Source organism: Ruditapes philippinarum, unplaced genomic scaffold (assembly GCF_026571515.1).
Source record: "Ruditapes philippinarum isolate M1 unplaced genomic scaffold, ASM2657151v2 ctg1542_1_1_1_1, whole genome shotgun sequence".
NCBI lineage: Eukaryota > Metazoa > Mollusca > Bivalvia > Venerida > Veneridae > Ruditapes > Ruditapes philippinarum.
The window spans coordinates 101,764-120,807 of NW_026866829.1; the positions used below are offsets into that span (position 1 = coordinate 101,764).

The following is a 19,044-nucleotide window of genomic DNA, read 5'->3' on the forward strand; positions in this document are numbered from 1 at the left end:
GAAAATTTGCCTATTAAAATGAAAATTTGTTTGAATATATGTAGCCATGATAGAATAAAAGAAGAAAAACAATCACCAGTTTCAGATAGCATTTAAAAATATGACAACAGATGGTAAAATAGAAATGTAAGTGTTGTAACAATAATAAAGGATCCTCCCCATACCCTTTTTTCATATCTAAAAAAACTAAGTTAGGGGGAAATGATTTTTATTGAAGATATCCTGCATATTTCCAAATTTGCAGGAGAACTGTAAATGCTTTAACCAGTCTATCACCATTGTGAAACAAAAACAAACTCTAAGAATCAATCTTTTATGAACCTTGAACCTGCAGATTTTTTTTTTGGACTTGTCTAACTTCTAATTTTGGTACTGTCCATTGTCAAGGTTAGGGATATCAAAATGAAAAGTTTGAAGTTTGTCTGAAGCAGTATAGATTTGTAGGCTGGTCTGGCACTGAACTAGTAGCAATGGTTTAACTAATTAATTTCCAGCAGGGAAAAGGTTAAATGAAACCAGACTAGTATTTTTATAAACACATCCAAAGTTTTACTATCATAGTTAGGCATTTAATTTTAGAATTCCTTTTGATATTGTTCAAACCTATCTGCAAAACAGGTTGCTCATGTACAGATATCTACACAGCTAACTCAGGCAGATAACATTAGCAATTTTAGCAAGAAAGCCTGTTAGAATAAGCAATATTAAAAATATCATATCCCTTGACCAGAATATACTTGATGTAATGAAAAGCAAAATATAAGTGCAACTTTTAAAGATGTAACATTAATCTGAGAAGAATTTGAAACTAAAAAAACACTACACTGAACAAGCCAGAAAAAAAGATTAAACGGCACAGTACAAATGCCATCATGTACAAAGCTAAAAGCACACTTCACAAGCAAGAATGCTCTGTCAGGTTACACACTAGAGTTACACACTACTCAAGCTAGCATATAGAAGGCACATTACACGTGCAGCAGACATGCTCAGTAAAACTTACACTAGCTGTGACCTCTCGTAACTGATCGGGCTATGTAACATAAAATGGTGTAAAACATTCATGTTAACATGTGACATGCAAAATTAACTTTTGTACAGAAATTATCCATGCTCCATTTCTTTAACAATGAAATTAAGATCAGTGATGCAAATTTTGTTAGATAAATAATGCATATACATCTATTACCCAGACATGCCTATAGATATTAACATTCCTTTCATATATTGACAAATGCCAGTCAAACCTGAAGAGCACACCCTCAAATGATTATTTTTCATTTAATGACTTTATTTACAAGTACTTGATTATTCATTCTATCAAACAGGCACTTTTGCAAAGAGGCTTTTTGTCTAAGTTAATAAGGGTGGTCTCTGGCACAGGCTTCACTGTACACAACATAAAAATCTTCACTAATTGATTAACATATGCATTACATTTGTGATTTGTTTAAACAAAATATTAATCCTTACTGATCTTATTTTGAAAATATTTGGTATTTATGTTAATTAGAATCTGTCTTGTAATACAAATTAACATGTAAGAAAATAATTGCATGATTGCGTTCGAATTTCAAGTTTTTTCATGTGACAGTTAAAGATTACAAATTCTATGATAAAGTTTATTTACCCCTAGTTTCTCCTCAAGGTGAGCATTAGTTGACTTCAAATTTGAACACAATGCTTCGAGACTGCTCCGCACCTAAACACCGACATATATACATACAGTGTTACTGAACACACCTTTACCTTCTATTAAATACCACATTTACAAAACTACAAACAGTTACAATGTATCTGCGTTATTGGGCTTGATCAAACATTTTATGTAGGTGTTATTGTATGTAATCATTGTGATAGAGATTATAATGATTTAAGATTTTAAAATGATTAAAATGAACAGTTATAACAAAATTTTACAACCAATAACCACATATAACTGGTCTAAAAGTGTCATCTTATTATTCAAACCCATCTAAAGACCATTTTGTCATTCATTTTGATAAATATCATATTGTATAAAAAAGATGAAACAGAAAATTTCCCCTCATTACCATATCTTGACCGTAACTAATTCAACCTAAGAATTTGCTATTTCCCACTTATTCATTTGAACAATTTCTGATATGAAATAGATTGAAAACATCCCCCACTCATAAAATGGAAGCCCCCCACTCCTTTATTCATGAATGTAACAAACCTTTTGGGAGTCAGCAAGATCTCGTTGTAACATATCGGTTTTCTGTTTCTCGTGTTTAAGCTCCGCATCTAACCGAACATTTTCTACCTGAATCTTTTGGTAATTCTCCTCAAGCTCCGACTAAAAACACACCAAAACAAAACATTCAAGCTATAAGCTCACATAATAAAATTTTTGTGTGAAACTTAGATAACCACCACCTGACTTAAAAGTATTTTTGTAAGACTTCAATGTGATTGGACTTTGCTGACCGATATTTCTGTATAATTAACAACAATTATTTTTCTTTATTCAAGTTACCAGTCACTAGCAAGGAGCACTTTAAAACAAAATTGTCAGTCTTTTATGCTATCATTGCTCAGGAGTTGTTTCCTTTTCCAGAAGTTCATCATACCTATCATTTTTTAAAATTTTTATTTAAATAAATAGCATTCACTTAAAATATTAAATTTATTAAACTATATTTTCATGAATACTGTACTAATAACTATGCTATTTCATTCAAAACTAGAAATGTGTCATCATGCCACGGATGCCCCCGCATGCAGCCAAAATTTCAGATGTTATAATATTTAGTTCCAAATTTGTTTGCACAAATTATTTTTTTCATTTGCAGTTCAAAGCCCTTAAAACTTTTCAATGTTAACACAAACCATTTTCATACAATGTTCAAAGCACTGAAATTATTCAGTCTAAATAGCATATTTCATATTTGTAGCCAAAATAATGGCTACATACATTTCCACAAAAGTATGAGTGCTGAAACTGAAAGTGAAACTTTTTCCAACATTCAAGAAAGATAAGTTTGTCCAAAATCATTGAACCACGACCAAATTCAAACTTTCCACAAAAGTATGAGTGCTGAAACTGAAAGTTCAAAATTTTTTCAACATTCAAGAAAGATAAGTTTGTCCAAAATTATTGAACCACGACCAAATTCAAACTTAAACTGCTTATTCCTAAGATGTATCTATATTATTTTCAAAGTGAAAGGGACATAACTCTGCCAAAAAATCATCGAACCATGACCAAATTCCAACTTGACCTGCCCATTCCTTTGACATATCCATATGTCAAATTTGAGTTGAATATGTAACACTGTTGGGTAGATAATGAACAGAAACTGTAAATTTCATATTATTTTCAAAGTGAAAGAGGCATTACTCTGCCAAAAATCATTGAACCATGACCAAATTCGAACTTGGCCTGGGCATTCTAAAAACATATCCATATGTCTAATTTGAGTTGAATGTGTTGTACTGTTGGGGAGATAATAAACAGAAACTGAAAATTTCATATTATTTTCAAAGTGAAAGGGGCATAACTCTGCTAAAAATCATTGACCACGACCAAATTTGAACTTGACCTGCGCATTCCTTTGATGTATCCATATGTCAAGTTTGAGTTGAATGTGTTGTACTGTTGGGGAGATAATGAATGGAAACTGAAAATTTCATATTATTTTCAAAGTGAAAGGGGCATAACTCTGCCAAAAATCATCGAACCATGACCAAATTCGAACTTGACCTGTATTTTCTCAAGACATATCCATATGTCAAATTTGAGATGAATGTGTTGTACCTTTGGGGAGATAATGAACGGAAACTGAAAATTTCATATTATTTTCAAAGTAAAAGGGGCATAACTCTGCCAAAAATCATCGAACCATGACCAAATTTGAACATGACCTGTATTTTCTCATGACATATCCATATGTCAAGTTTGAGTTGAATGTGTTGTATCGTTGGGGAGATAATGAACGGAAACTGAAAATTTCACATTATTTTAAAGTAAAAGGGGCATAACTCTGCCAAAAATCATCGAACCATGACCAAATTTGAACTTGACCTGTATTTTCTCATTACGTATCCATATGTCAAATTTGAGTTGAATGTGTGCAACCGTTACTAAGATAATGAACGGAAAATTTCATATTATTTTCAAAGTAAAAGGGGCATAACTCTGCCAAAAATCATCGAACCATGACCAAATTTGAACATGACCTGTATTTTCTCATGACATATCCATATGTCAAGTTTGAGTTGAATGTGTTGTATCGTTGGGGAGATAATGAACGGAAACTGAAAATTTCATATTATTTTAAAGTAAAAGGGGCATAACTCTGCCAAAAATCATCGAACCATGACCAAATTTGAACTTGACCTGTATTTTCTCAAGACATATCCATATGTCAAATTTGAGATGAATGTGTTGTACCTTTGGGGAGATAATGAACGGAAACTGAAAATTTCATATTATTTTCAAAGTAAAAGGGGCATAACTCTGCCAAAAATCATCGAACCATGACCAAATTTGAACATGACCTGTATTTTCTCATGACATATCCATATGTCAAGTTTGAGTTGAATGTGTTGTATCGTTGGGGAGATAATGAACGGAAACTGAAAATTTCATATTATTTTAAAGTAAAAGGGGCATAACTCTGCCAAAAATCATCGAACCATGACCAAATTTGAACTTGACCTGTATTTTCTCATGACATATCCATATGTCAAATTTGAGTTGAATGTGTGCAACCGTTACTAAGATAATGAACGGAAACTGATGATGACGGAATGACAGAATGACGGAATGATGGAAGGACGGAAGGACGGAAGGACGGAATGACGGAAGGACGGAAGGACGGAACAGGGTAACACTATATGCCCCGGCCATTACATGGCGGGGGCATAATAAAAATATTGGAAGATTCTGCTGAATGAGATTGACTTATTCAAGTTATTGTGAACTTTATTACAATATTTTCCCACCTTGGATGTATTAAAGGCGTGCATGGTTGCAGAAGTGTCAGCAAGTTGTTGGTTACTCATTAATCGACTTTGTTCTGTCCTATCGAGCCTATCTACAAGCTCGCCCATCTTGGTTTGAGCCTGTATTGTGGTCTCCTGGGCAGTGTTATACTTCTGTTGTAATTTCTCTATCTCCATCTTCAACGCTAAACGTTCCTGTTCCAGATGATCACGTGCCTGATCACGTGCAATGAAAAATAGTAACAGTTACCAATTAATTCTGTAAATTGTATAAATCACAAAAAAAATCAATCAATCAATATGATATTATTTATTTATTTAATTACTGTGCTAATCAATGTTATTTGAAATCTACAGCAGTCTTTGGAACATTTAAATAATGATTCTTCTTTTTCATAATTTGCTGAAGGTATATCATTTTATTTTCCAAGTTTTCTAATACAATTCAACATTTCTCTCGTTTTGTTATCTCCTTCCATAACATTTTCCTGACACATCATTTTGAACTTTCATGTATCATTATAACTTTCAGTGCTATCAAGAATATAAACATTACAAATAAAAAGAAAGTCCTGTTTACCTTTGCGGCAACATCGAGGGAAGCCTCAGCAATTGACAGTTTCCTGATGATGTCATTCTGTTCCTGATTCAGGCGCCGGATGTCCTGCTCCAAGTTGCTGCGCCGGTTCTCTGAGTTCCGGACCTCCTCTCGTAACCGTGTGATCGTGTCCTGTAGATTAGTATTCTTTTCCTCCAAAGATGCCCTAACCTGTTCAGACATAAGGAAGCTCAAATAAACATTTCCCCTCCATATCAATATATACGATAAAGTAAAATATTTCTTTTATTTTCCCCTGTAGAATACCTTTCAGTCCACAATAAATATAATTTAAAAATAAAGCACAGCTGATCAAGGATTAACATTAATTAGCTATGTTTTATGGTAAAATAATTGATCTAATACACTGTTACTATTGATTGCCCTGGGACATATCTTTCACTATATTTCTCAGTAACAGCTGTGTTCTATAAATAGTAACATCTGGGATTAAGTCAGTATTTAGAGATAGGCCAACAATATATAATCTTACATTATTTTCATTCATATATTAAAAAGAACATGACAAAAAGTTTCTTCAATTTTTTTCTTACATTAGTAGCAATGAAGAAGTTCAATTGTAAAAAAAAAAATATATTCCATTTGATAAACAAATTTGTTTGATAGGATATGCAATAAAATATTTATTAAAGTTTTTAAAGGTTTTTTTTTTTAAATTAGATCTATTATGTATTTATTTATTTGTTTAATTAATTGATTAACTAATTAATTTATTTATTCATTTTATTATTTATTTATGTTTGAGAATGTATACTAAAGAACCAGCCTAAATGGGTCAATTGCAAGTGATGAAGAGCTAACACAACTATAGAACATATAAGAGTCTGACCTTATCATGGTCAGCTTTCAGTGTGGTGATCATGGTGTTAAGTTTGTCCTGGAGATCAAACCCGGCTCTATCGTTGGCAAGATGTTGTGCTGTGTCCACCTGTTGCTTCAGACTGAGGTTCTCATGCTGTATACTTGATAGTCTGAAATATTGAAATATATATTACTCGTGCATTTAGGCTCCGAGCCTTTTAACTTTGGAGCTTTACTGAACCAGAATGTACAAAAATGTTTTACCAACATTCATTTTTCTTTCAGTTTTTAGATTTTCACCTGTTTCCAGTCCAGATAAAAAAGAAACATAATGGTTCAAACAAGAGCGATCAGTGATCACATTTGTTGCCAGTCGTCAATTAAGCAGTAAGTATTAAGAGATGGTTGATCAATTTGTTTCCTATATGCTGCGGCTAATCTGCAGCAAGGGACACAAAGAAGAACAAAAACAAACAAGGAAATAATAGTTTAATAATTGTTAATTTAGTATGATAACTCATTAAATACAACGAAGACACACTAAAACAAGCTTGGTTACAAGAGATATAGAGGACATATAACAAACTGCTAACATATTCTATTTTTTATTCAGTAAAAAGTAACTTAAAATATTTCACACAAAGCCATTATTAACTTTCATTTACTGCTAAATAATGAAAAATATTTTACTCCCTCATAAACACAAAGAACTGAAGCTTACCTTTCTTGTAATGATTCAATCTTGGCAACATACTTAGCATTCATCTCCTGAAACAATACAAACAATATGACAAAATACTAGAAATGTGTCCACAGAAATTTTTTATGCCACATTCGAATGTTTTGTCAGTCTACAAACCAACAGTAGGGCAGTGTGACACCATGATGACAGATAAACAAGGGCAAATCAATATAACCTCCCCTCTCCCTTAAGTAGTGGGGACATAAAAACCAAAAGTATAGTATAAGAATTATCAGTTATTTCATTCGTTTCCAGTTTTGTTTTCAATTGCATGGGGGGAAAAACATTGTATATAGAAGAAAGGTAATTAAGAAACAACCAGTCAGTGCTTCAACATTCCCTTTTTAAGTAAATTACGAATTTTCCTCAAGAATATATCTTTTACTGTAGAAAAAAGTTTGATTTATATGTCCAGTGGATTAAAGTCACTTTTCCAAAGACAATTCAATTTTATACTATTTTATAAAAAAATCTATTTTCTTCTTCAAGATATAGATTTAAATGGGGATAGTACAACAAATAAATATCCAGTCACAAATGACCATGAAGCAGATGACTTATCTTAAAAACAATCATAAAATAAAACAAAAAACAAATGTTGTTTCATTTATCTGTCTCAATCAAAATCAGTTATTTTCATTTCTAAGCTATAGTTTAATCAAAGCAACTATAAAACACCATTACATTAAAATCACATAGCTATGCTACTACCATACCTTTTCATGTTTTATATTAGAGTCGTTATTTTCTTGAGCAGTCTTGTAAAACTGTAGATCTCTCTGTACTTGCTGATACTGGTTAGTTCTCTCCAGTAATGTTGTATTAGATATTTGTAACTGAAAAATATATCATTTATCATCATAATGTTCTTATACACAAGCAACAATTTCTTATCACAATCAACCACTTACTACTATAAATCATATTACTTGTTACAAAAATCTGGAAAAGTGTGATCCCTCAGAAGCATTAACATTAATCACACCAAAATCACATGAAAATTGCAGACTCAGTTTGATTGAGTTTGTACATGAGGGATAACGAAAATGTGTAAAATCTCCCACGCCCCTAGCACCAGCTTGAGCAGTACTCAATTTTCAACACTTAAAACTGCTGGAATCAATGTTCCCGAAGGACCATCTTTTTAAAATTCTGTTCCTTCTTTATATCTATAAACGCTCGTATATCAAAATCACTTCCTTCATTGAAGTTCAATATTTCTTTTCTTTCTATTTTCATATTCAGGCATAATCTAAACTTTCAAATTTCAGACAGCATATAAAAAACATAAAGGTAAAAGTAGGAAAATTTAATAATGAGCTGACAAATGTACTTGTTACAAACAACAAGACCTCACCTCATTTTCTACAGCGTTAAGTTTGCTCTCTGTAGCATTTAGTGCCTGTATGTGGGCTTGAACTTTTTCCTTTAGGCTGGCAAGTTCCTGATCCTTCCTGTCAAGCTGCCTGGCCCATTCTTCACGGTCACCATGTAAACGTCTGAAAATTTCAACACGCATAAATTTCTATATTCACAAAAAATATAGTGATCATTAGCAAGTTAACAATTATTATGGAATTAATATTCTAATTAAATTCTAATAAAATTAAACACATAATGCATTTTTTTGGAGCATAAATATCATAAATGAAACAAAAGTTAAAATCAAGCAAGAATCTTCCTAAGAATTTAGCAAAAAGTAAATAAAGTATCAAGAGATTTCTCTCCCCTGGTAAAATTTGAATTCAAGACATTCTGACGATGACAGAAATCATTCAAAAGACTATTTCTTATATTTCTCACCTTTCCAGGTCATTTCTGGCCTGTTGGGCCTTCTCTACTTGCACATTGGATGACTGAAGTCTTGTACGTATAGATTCAAGCTGTAAATACATGTATAATATACATAAAATATTGACCAATATAAAAACCATACAAACTTATCATTTGTGAACTCCATTTTTATCATCATAAATTTTTTTCTTATTTCATTAAACAAAGCCGTTTTTATTTGCTAAGCCATTTAATTTCCAAATTTACTTTCAATACAAGTGTAATAAACAACATATTCTGTGTCAATAAAACTGCTTATCTTTGCAATAACCTTACTTGTTTTGCGAAAGCCCAACAAAATTGTTAACTTTGAAATCATCTTACCTCTGCCTCTAATTTTTCCCTCGCAATCCTTTCCTTGTCCAGGGAGTTACTGAGCATGGTAGACTCGGACATTAGCTTGCTATTATGAAGGTTCTGCTGTACGGTGAGCTGTGTCAGGGCCTCCTCATGGTCCTTGACCTCATTACGAAGGTCCTCCACACGCTGCTGTAACTTCTCGTTATCTGACGACAATAAGTTATTCTCGTCAGTGAGACGCGTTCGTTGACGCTGTAATTCCGCCTATAATATAAATTACATATATCCAGATAATGAACACATGACATATCCGAGGAAGTACCGAAAATGTAAACAACATTGATTATGAATATAAGAATATTACATGGGCTGCCAGAACAGACAAGTATATTAAGCTGAAGGTTAAGTTACCGTAACTATTGGCTCTAGCAAGGAATGGACAAGTTTAAAGTGAAACAGAGTTCATTCTAGATGTAATGATGGGCCTAAAGCTTCTCTAACTACTTGTCTTTTTTACCATAAAAATCTAAACCTTCACTTAAAAAAATAGGAAATGGACACAAGTCCTCCCATCAAATTTACAAAAAGAACAAAATCCCTACATATTATTTCTACATTCATGAAGGATTTCCCTTTATTTAAAGTAACACTACTACCATCCCACTTTCATACATCAAGATAAGCTCGGCACTTTACAACATTTTTTTTTTTTAAATGTGTTTTATAGTAAAGTAGTAGATGTGGTATTGTTTTCATTTTTCCTGTAAATTTTGACTACCATAAGTGGCATTTGTCCTGCTTGAAAAATGGACTGAAGGGCTTTTGCCCTGACCATAAATTTGATGGTTAGTTTTAGTCCGCCATGCCATTTTTAACCATAGGATTTTTGTCACAATCATCTGAATGTATCAAAATTTAGAATGAAATATCAAATTCTATATGAATATATAATGTTTGAAAGCCAATTGATATCAAATCCACATAAGCAAATATCTTAATACATATAGAACAAATATATAAAAATCCTATGCTGAGAAAATAACCTTCCAACATATATTTTACCTTGAGGGCCGTAATCTCATTTTTATATTTTTCTACAAGATCTCTCGCTTGTTTTATATCATCATCAGCCAGCTCTAACGACTTGTTAGCTTCATCCTGTAATAATACATCACTTCCTGTAACTGTCATTCATTAAATACTGTTCTTACATAAATTTTCTGAAGCTTCTAAAAAATATCTAATAAGCAATTTGCATAAACAATTTACAATATGTAAAAGTAAACATTTGACAGCAGTTGAAACAGTATGTAATAGACAAATACCACAACCTCTTATAAATTCCCCGCCATAACAATACACTGATATTATAACATCTTACTAATTTCCTTCACCTATAGGAATCACACAGATTGTCAGCTAGGGTATAGAATAGGGAACGCACATATCCATCTGTAGGACTTATTTAAGGCTAGCACTAAATTTTTCAGACATATACAGGTATACAAGAATTAACATTTAATTTGATATTATACTGTAATACAGCGATTGACACCAATCATTCTGACAGATATAGAACATATTTTTATTACTTAAAAGGAGAACACATAACAGATGGCACGATTAAAAGGAGACAAAATAAGGAGAAATTGTACACTCTACCATAAATCAGGATTTGTAAAAACTAATCTACCACCACAGTTCCTAAACAGTTGTTAGAGAGAGAGATAGAGAGGGAGATCATCACCTTACACCCTTAACTATAACTCTTTATGACTGAAAGTTGATATGACAGTTTCATACAGAAGTATTGACAGTGTTGCTTTTAGAGCACCAAATTGTGGGAAATCTGTGATATAATTTACATATTTCTCTCTCGAAGTCTGATGTTGTGTAAAGGCTATGCCCAAAATTTTATCTTTTTAACCATTTGTATTTTTTTCCCCCACTGCTTAAGCTCAGGAGTTTGGCTTTATACACTGGTTACTATTTCTAATCAGACTGAATTACATATAAGCAGAACAGGTACTATTCTCACTATTCAAAGAATGAGTAGAAAATCGCCTTTAAGCAAAGATCCGATTAAACTTTTATCCTTCAAGATCTACTCCTTTCTCATCCAATTCTAGAAGTAGTGTCTACACAAACAGTGGATGCACGTGAAAGTCAAACTAGAGATACATAAATTTCTTTTAGTTCCTTTCATATTTCCTTTTTATTCAGCCCCATTTTCCCTTAATATTGATCTAGAAGCAACACTGTATCTACATTCAAGACATTTTCAGAAAAATTGTCCCTGATTTCCATACAACACAAGTAAAACACAAGACATGTTAGTATACAACAAAAATACTTAATACAACTACATTTTTAATTCTTAGTTTACTATCCTTGTTTATCAGTTGTTTTTTTGTCTGTTTTTTCATGATACACACATTTGAGGCTACATGTATATAAAAAAGAAGAGAAAACTCTCAATGTACTGTATTGTAAATGGAAATCATAAGTTCAAAAGTAATTCTAATTTACATTGTCTGACAAATTGACTTCAGATTTTTTTCCAAACTGTAGCAATATTCAAGAGCAATTGTTTTTACCTTGGCAAAATATTAATGATAAATGTTAAGAGTTAAATTGGCATGACATTAGAGTCACTTTTACTCACTTTATTTTATCAGACACAAGTATCAATACAAGGGTTATAAACTAAGAATTAAATCAATGTAGCCAATAAGAAATGAAACATTTGATGCGGACATTGTGATTGATCTTACCCTGCCATCATCCTGTAATATAATTCATGAAAATGAGAGGTGAACATAATGTACATGTGTATATAAATATATCAAAATGTGAATTGTTGGTTTGCAAAAATGTAACCTCACATTTACAAACAGTTTTTCTTTCTTTTTCAAAACACTTTATAAATTTGTTATGAAGATTTTGGACATGACATATTAAATGGCACTATATAAACAGGTGTTTGTTATATAACCACAGCCTAGCAGCTCAGGTCATATAAGCTTACAAGCCTTTATGCTCGGCCATAAAACCTTACCTGTTAACCCTTTACCCCATATATACGCGAAACAACGCACTTTCGACCCCCCCCCCCCTTTTTTAGGCCTCAAAGAGTGAAAAAATGTTCTATTTGGGCCCCAAACACATGTTTTCATTTGAGAAATGTTGCTAAAAAAAATGAGCACTTTTTCGGCACCGCCCCCCATCCAAAAGATACATCAGGGGGTTGCCAGAAGGGGGATGTGCCCCCTTCTGTTAGGGGGGTTTGAAGGGGGGCGGATTCCCCCTCATTGCCAAGAAAATTTTGGACTTGTGAGAGGCTAAAAATGACCCCAGGTCGATCATAATGTAACGTGTAACCAACGCTGAAAAGCCTTTGACTCTATCTCAATCCCTTGAGAAGTTGCAGCACTTTGAAATAAATTTTGATGGAAAAAATCGAGGCAAAATAGTGATTTTGGGCAATTTTGAGACGCCCCCTCGTTGCCATGGTAACAGGAAATTTAAGACTGAGCATGTCGTTACAAAGGCAATGGTCCAGTCAACATTTGTGCCAAGTTTGATTAGTATTGAAGCATTTTTCATAGTTTCATAGCAGTTTGAACTTGTAACAGGAGGCTTTTCAGTGAAAACGGCCATTTTCCACAATATGCTCATGGGGGAAAGGGTTAAAAAACATTTTTATTTTTAGTATTTAAGGAAAGAAATTTAGTTTTTGTCTTAAAAATGAAATATATTGTGTCAAATGAGGATAGCTCTTAGCTTGTAGGTTACAATACTGCAAACCAAGATATTGTAAGAATGATTTATGTGATAAACTTAAAATGATTTTTCTGATATGAATGAAAATATTTGCCATAATGAAATTATAATTTTGTACAGAATATGATGGTATGAAAAAAAAATCATGGTATGAAATACACAGAGCTATGAGCTACAATAAAACTGTTTGCTCTGAAAATATGTGGAAATAAACCAGTGAGATATGCCAATGTATAAAATCCCTGGAATAATTCATGAATTTTAATAGTTATATTCAAAAAGGGCAAACATGCTATGGTAGTAACATAAAAGATTGAGAAACAAATGTGACACTCTGAAAATTATAAATTTTCTCAAAGAAATGTTTAGACAGTGACAAATGACAGTAAATTGTCATACAACGAGGTTTTATGCAATTATTGCATATTTATGTGAAGAAAAAAAACACCAAAAGAGCCATAATCTGCCATAGATTTCTGTTGTAAAACCTAGTTTTTTACATGAAAGATTCACAGGGACATATTTATTATCTTGACATATACTGACTGTACACTAAACAAGAGTGATAGAGAGAAACCATTACCTTCTCGGAGGAAGTTTTAAATGACTCTTCATGCATATGTTGCTGTAACCTCTGTTGCTCTTCGTTGATCTTTTCCTGTAACTGGCGAGCATTCTTCTCATTGGCTAACTGACGTTCTAGCTCCACCTTCTCTTCTTCCAACTGTCCAATAAATGACATTTATGTATTACTAACTCTTTTGGAAACACCCAATACTGATAACAACTTCATAATTCAACATATCCTTCAAAATTTCATTTCCTTTTTAAATTTAGTACTTTAATACTAGGAAATTTTTTCTTTTAAAAATAGAAAAAATATGATTATTTGTCAGTTAAGATTGGTGCACTTCAACTTAAACGTAACAAAAATCTACAATTCTTCAAGCATCGAAAAATATTTTAAGAGTCACTCATCCTGCAGGACAACTAGCTTATAAATCCAATGTGCAGGCAACATTTTTCTACTCATCCTGCATCAAATTCTCTTTAATTCTTCCAGTAATTATGAACGGAAGATGGCAATTTTTGATCTCTGTTCTTGTATAAATTTTTTTTTTACCAATATAAAAATTGTGACATCATGATTTGATGATGACAGAAAAGCAACACCATGGTCTTATATGGAACTACTACATCTGATGTCCACTTCGTGAAATATGTTTACAGTCTTACACTGAAGAGATAAATACTCTTTATATATAACTGAAAATGCAATTTAAAAAAATATCTCACATCTTTCATTTGGTTCTGTGCAGATCGAAGTTCCATTTGTACATTCCTCATAGCAAGCTCAGCTCTCTGTTTAGCCTCCATCTCACTGTACGAAAATTAACATGATATCAAACTATATATCATTTTGTTATCTGAAATTATTACCTAGAAGAAATGTCTAGGAAAAATCCTCTTTTAGGATTTTTTTTCCACAGGTACGGGAAGAGGCTATTACTTTTATTTGGGCAAAATTACCAGTATTTTTTGTGTGTGTGTGTGCAAAGTGGAAATAAAAATTTTATTTAAATTGAAGTTGACAGGAAAACTGCATACTTTTAAACTAAAAGAATTTTCTTGGGGAGAGAAGCTAATTTTTAACAGCTCCTGCTATAGAAGTACAAAAAGCAGTGTTTTGAATTTTTATAATGTTTCTTATCAAGGACACAGATTATACATGTATAAATACATACTGAGTATATTGTTCTTCCTTCTTAGCTAACTGTTCCTTTGTTTTCTTCAACAAAAGTTCTGCATTCTTCTTTTTCTCCTCCTCATCACTCACACAATACCTGGAAACAAACAATTACCATGGTAACAACATCTACTGAAAGTTCTATTATATGATATCTTTTCTTAGAAGTTTTCCACCAATAAAAGGACCAATAATAATGAGATGTTTCTGGATTTTTTTTTCAAATATAAGTATTTTGATGAATAGAAATGATAAAATTTATATTCTGACACATTTCATACCATTCTCCTATCAAACAGCATAAATATTGATATTCCTACGCTTTTGAACTCGAACCATGCACTATTTTACAACAATGCACTAAAAATTGATATCTATTTCCTAAATATAAACTATTTTATGCTATTTCATACAATACAAGATTATAATGTTGTGTAATAGAAACAACTCTAGTGAATTTAAAATACTTATATTGTAACCAAACATATAGTTGTCATTTTGATGGGAAAGAATAATCCACTCAGGCCTTCATGATCAATTCCTATGCATTATTTCTTTATGATAAACCATGGAACAATAAAAGTAGCAAAATTTACACAGACTTACTCAAGATTTCTGATCTTGGCCTCCAGATCTAGCTTGCTTTGTTCAAGAGCTGACTTCTGGTACTTTAGACTGTCCAACATTCTAGAATAACAACATAAAATTTTAACTAACAAATAACAAAACAAAACAAATACTCATCCATATCTTAATGCTGAAATAATTCTATCATAGGAAATAGGTAATGACTATATATCATATTTCAATTCATTAGAAATTCAAAATGAGAGCGCTATTAGTTATCAATAGACTAACTCCGAAATTAAGAATATTTGGGTTTTTCCCAGCTAATCTATAGGTACAAACAAACTTTTAACAGTTACAGCTTTGAAATTAAGCAAAACAGGTTGACTTATCTATTGTGACAAGTAGTGCACTGTGAAGCTATAACGGTAAGTTAGTTTGTACCTACAGATTAGCTGGGGAAAACCCACATTTGCCAAGTTCCAGATAATGTCTATTACAGGAACAGTGAAACTGGCTAATTGTCCATGCATTTTGCTTCATTTTACCAAACTTAATGATACAAGTTAGTCAAGATATGATCAAGTAAATAATGTGTGGAAAATTTCATTAAAGAGCATATTCTACAAATAACTTACTTTTGCATCTCAGCCTTGTCTTTGTTCATCTGTTTTTGTTTACTCTCTAGCAACATTTTCTGGTTACGTTCATACTCGAGCTGTTTACGATGTTCTCTCAGATGTTCCTGCAGCTTTAACACTGCACTCGAGTCTGAAACAAACATGTACGGGTGATTAACATGCTGTAACAGACAAATCACAGACACATTTTTATCACAATTATATATCAACATACTGAATTTTTTATACTTAGACTTTAGATTCTTTGTTAAAGTCAGACAGTCACAGACATAATGACCAAAATATAGTTACAAATACATCTACTATTAAAAAACAAAAACAAATATTTTACTTGGACTGTAAATAACTGTAATGCATCATTCATAAGCATACCGTATCTGTAACCCATATAGATACCATATAAGAAAACAGAACATATTCCTAATCAGTTTGAAAATGTTCACAAAATTATGATTATAAAAGCCTTTAGCCTATTGGTGGCAATTGAATCAACCTGTGTGATTAATGCTGACCAAGATCAGAAGCCCATCTGATAATGGTCTGCACTCTATGATTTTTTTTTTAAGAAATGACGAAAAACTACTCCAGAATAAAAGAATTTTAAGATGGGCAAGTTCATTTAAGATATTTAACAGAGTTAAGGTTTATATCAAGCTATAACTATGCTGATAACCTCAGTGTTTGAAATTAGCAGTAGTCCTATAGCCCCTGACTACTAAATTTCTCCTCGGGCTACCAACTTTTCACAGTAACAAGCCCGACCAGGCTACTGTATTTTCAGAGGCAATATAAACCACTGTTTTGAACAAATGAATCATGCTAGTGAAATGTCTTTTGGGCTAGTGAATATTCCAATCTGGTAGTCCGACCAGCCTAGTGGATTCAAATCTTACACTGTAACCTACCATTGAGATTCATGTTAACAAGCATATCTTTGCCGTATGGTAGATTTTCTGGTCTATATGAGCTGCTGATATCACCGTTCTCTGTTGATGTTACCGATAAACCATCATCGTCAAATGGAACTTCCAGGCCTGAACTGTACAGACCTGTAGTTCCGGAGAGATCTGGTAGAAAAGATGGGCCTGGTGGCCTAAAAAATAAAGTTTAACAAATAAGATGTATACAAAAATTATGAAAAAGCTTCTTACAAACATAGACCATTTCATTTTTACCAAATTGCATGATAGGGCTAATTTAGAAAAGTTTTATTACAATTGAGGTCACAAAACCTGTAGCTCTTTATTAAATTTTGAAAATGATTTGCATACAATTTATTTCCAATAAAGTGCCTACAATTCATTACAGGAAATTAAATATACAAACTACAAACAGACATGATAAATGGTGGAAGATTCTTTGATAACAGATTCTAGATAGATCTACTAGATTCTACAATTAAACTTTCAAATATTTATCTCAATATTTAATTTTTAATATCAGAAAGAGATGACTTCTGACAGACAATTTGTAGTTCCTGAGGACATTCATTGTTTATTAATAAGAAGAAAGTATCCAAATTGTTGACTTTTTTAATGTCAAATAAAAGACTAAAGAAAGTAAACAACATGTTTAAACGATCATCAAAACTTGCAAAATTTAACAAATGATGTTCAAATTAAATTCTTCAATGGATTTTCATTTCAAATAACTTAATGATTGCACATTTTTCAATGAAGTTAAAAATAATAAAAATGCAAATGTTGTAAAGATAAGAATAGATTTTTTGTTTAAAACTCAGCTAGACCAAAATTATAAAATAATAAATCATTAAAATAATATTTGGATGGATAAAAAGAAAAAAACAAACCCTCCATTTTGGACAGGAAGTTGCTAATGTTGATCACATGTTGTTTTGATGACATCACATTGATGACATCACAAAAATCAAGAGAAGCAACTTTTTCAAGTTTACAAAAAATAATCCTACAGATTTACCTCCCTTATTTTTAAACACTATAGGATTAATGTAATAAAATTCCTTCTAGATATCAAGGAAACAACAACAAAATAAAGAATTTTCAATTTGCATGTATCAACTTTCTTCCTAAGGTAGCTGATTTCTCTTACCTAGGGCTTCTTTTATTAACATATTTAAAGGAGCATTTCTTGTGTTTATTCACTGCAAGTAATTCAACAAAAAGGAGCTACTTTGATTAACAATGACATATTTTTTTGAAACACTCATAGTATGGTGTTTTTAAAAATCATCATACTCATCAGTCAAACACTAGTTATGTCACATACTTAATTTCTATCATGTCACATTCAACTAGTTATGTCACATACTTAATTTCATCATGTAACATTTCTAATTTGTGACAGAAATATAGTTGGTAAGACAAGTTTCTTACATAGTGCTTGCTGACTGGTTTATCGTTTCTATGTTACTCACATAGGTAAACTATAATTAATAAAAAACAAAGAGAGAAAGACCTACTTTGTGTGTATATGGGCATCTAAATCATCATCTTCAACACTTTGTCCATCACTCTGTAATGACATTGCCTTCCCAGGTGGGGACGTCTGCGGTAGTGGGGGCGGTGCACTCAATAAAGGTTCAGCATTTCCTGCACTTATATCACCATTGACAGACAGCTCAGTGCTGTAACAGATAAATAATATATTACCATACTATGACATAAGGTTATATAACAATGTTCTATATAAGTCTGTGATATATCTGGTTGAGTATTCAGCTGGACAAACCTTAAACTGTGTAGAAAGTCTTATCCATTAGTTCTTACACAACTTTTTCACACCTTTCAGTCTTTGTCATAAAGTTTGCGGGGACGTAAGGCTAAACCGTACAAACAAATAAATTATGGGATACTAGTCTTGTATGCAAATACATACATTACTTAAATATATTTGCATTGTTACAAAGCGTAAAAATTAAAAAAAGCCTAGCCATTGCTTAGACAAAGTATACTATAGCATGATTAGCATAAAAATTACAACAGTTAAAACTTTTACTGGAAACAAATTTCAACGGCCTTGAAGCATTCGTAACTAATTCAATCTTAATCTTAGTGCATAA

General features: G+C 32.1%; 1 protein-coding gene across 32 annotated transcripts in view; it reads right to left on the reverse strand.

Moving 5' to 3' along the window:
• LOC132733823 (ankyrin repeat domain-containing protein 26-like) overlaps window positions 1-19,044 on the reverse strand; it is an 83,611-nt gene that overhangs the window by 13,280 nt on the left and 51,287 nt on the right. For 30 of the 32 annotated variants that reach the window (XM_060720525.1, XM_060720518.1, XM_060720523.1 and 27 more), the window contains 19 exons: window positions 18,445-18,609; window positions 16,910-17,097; window positions 16,002-16,134; window positions 15,403-15,483; window positions 14,795-14,893; window positions 14,346-14,430; window positions 13,633-13,773; window positions 12,041-12,052; window positions 10,329-10,424; window positions 9,291-9,530; window positions 8,937-9,016; window positions 8,491-8,632; window positions 7,850-7,969; window positions 7,113-7,159; window positions 6,420-6,561; window positions 5,552-5,740; window positions 4,972-5,187; window positions 2,201-2,320; window positions 1,631-1,702 (listed from right to left, as the gene is read on the reverse strand). In XM_060720525.1, coding sequence (XP_060576508.1) covers window positions 1,631-1,702; window positions 2,201-2,320; window positions 4,972-5,187; window positions 5,552-5,740; window positions 6,420-6,561; window positions 7,113-7,159; window positions 7,850-7,969; window positions 8,491-8,632; window positions 8,937-9,016; window positions 9,291-9,530; window positions 10,329-10,424; window positions 12,041-12,052; window positions 13,633-13,773; window positions 14,346-14,430; window positions 14,795-14,893; window positions 15,403-15,483; window positions 16,002-16,134; window positions 16,910-17,097; window positions 18,445-18,609 — 2,368 coding nt within the window. Of the gene's footprint in view, window positions 1-1,003; window positions 1,034-1,630; window positions 1,703-2,200; window positions 2,321-4,971; window positions 5,188-5,551; window positions 5,741-6,419; window positions 6,562-7,112; window positions 7,160-7,849; window positions 7,970-8,490; window positions 8,633-8,936; window positions 9,017-9,290; window positions 9,531-10,328; window positions 10,425-12,040; window positions 12,053-13,632; window positions 13,774-14,345; window positions 14,431-14,794; window positions 14,894-15,402; window positions 15,484-16,001; window positions 16,135-16,909; window positions 17,098-18,444; window positions 18,610-19,044 lie in introns of all 32 variants that reach the window. The other 2 variants (XM_060720524.1, XM_060720517.1) reach the window with 2 other exon arrangements.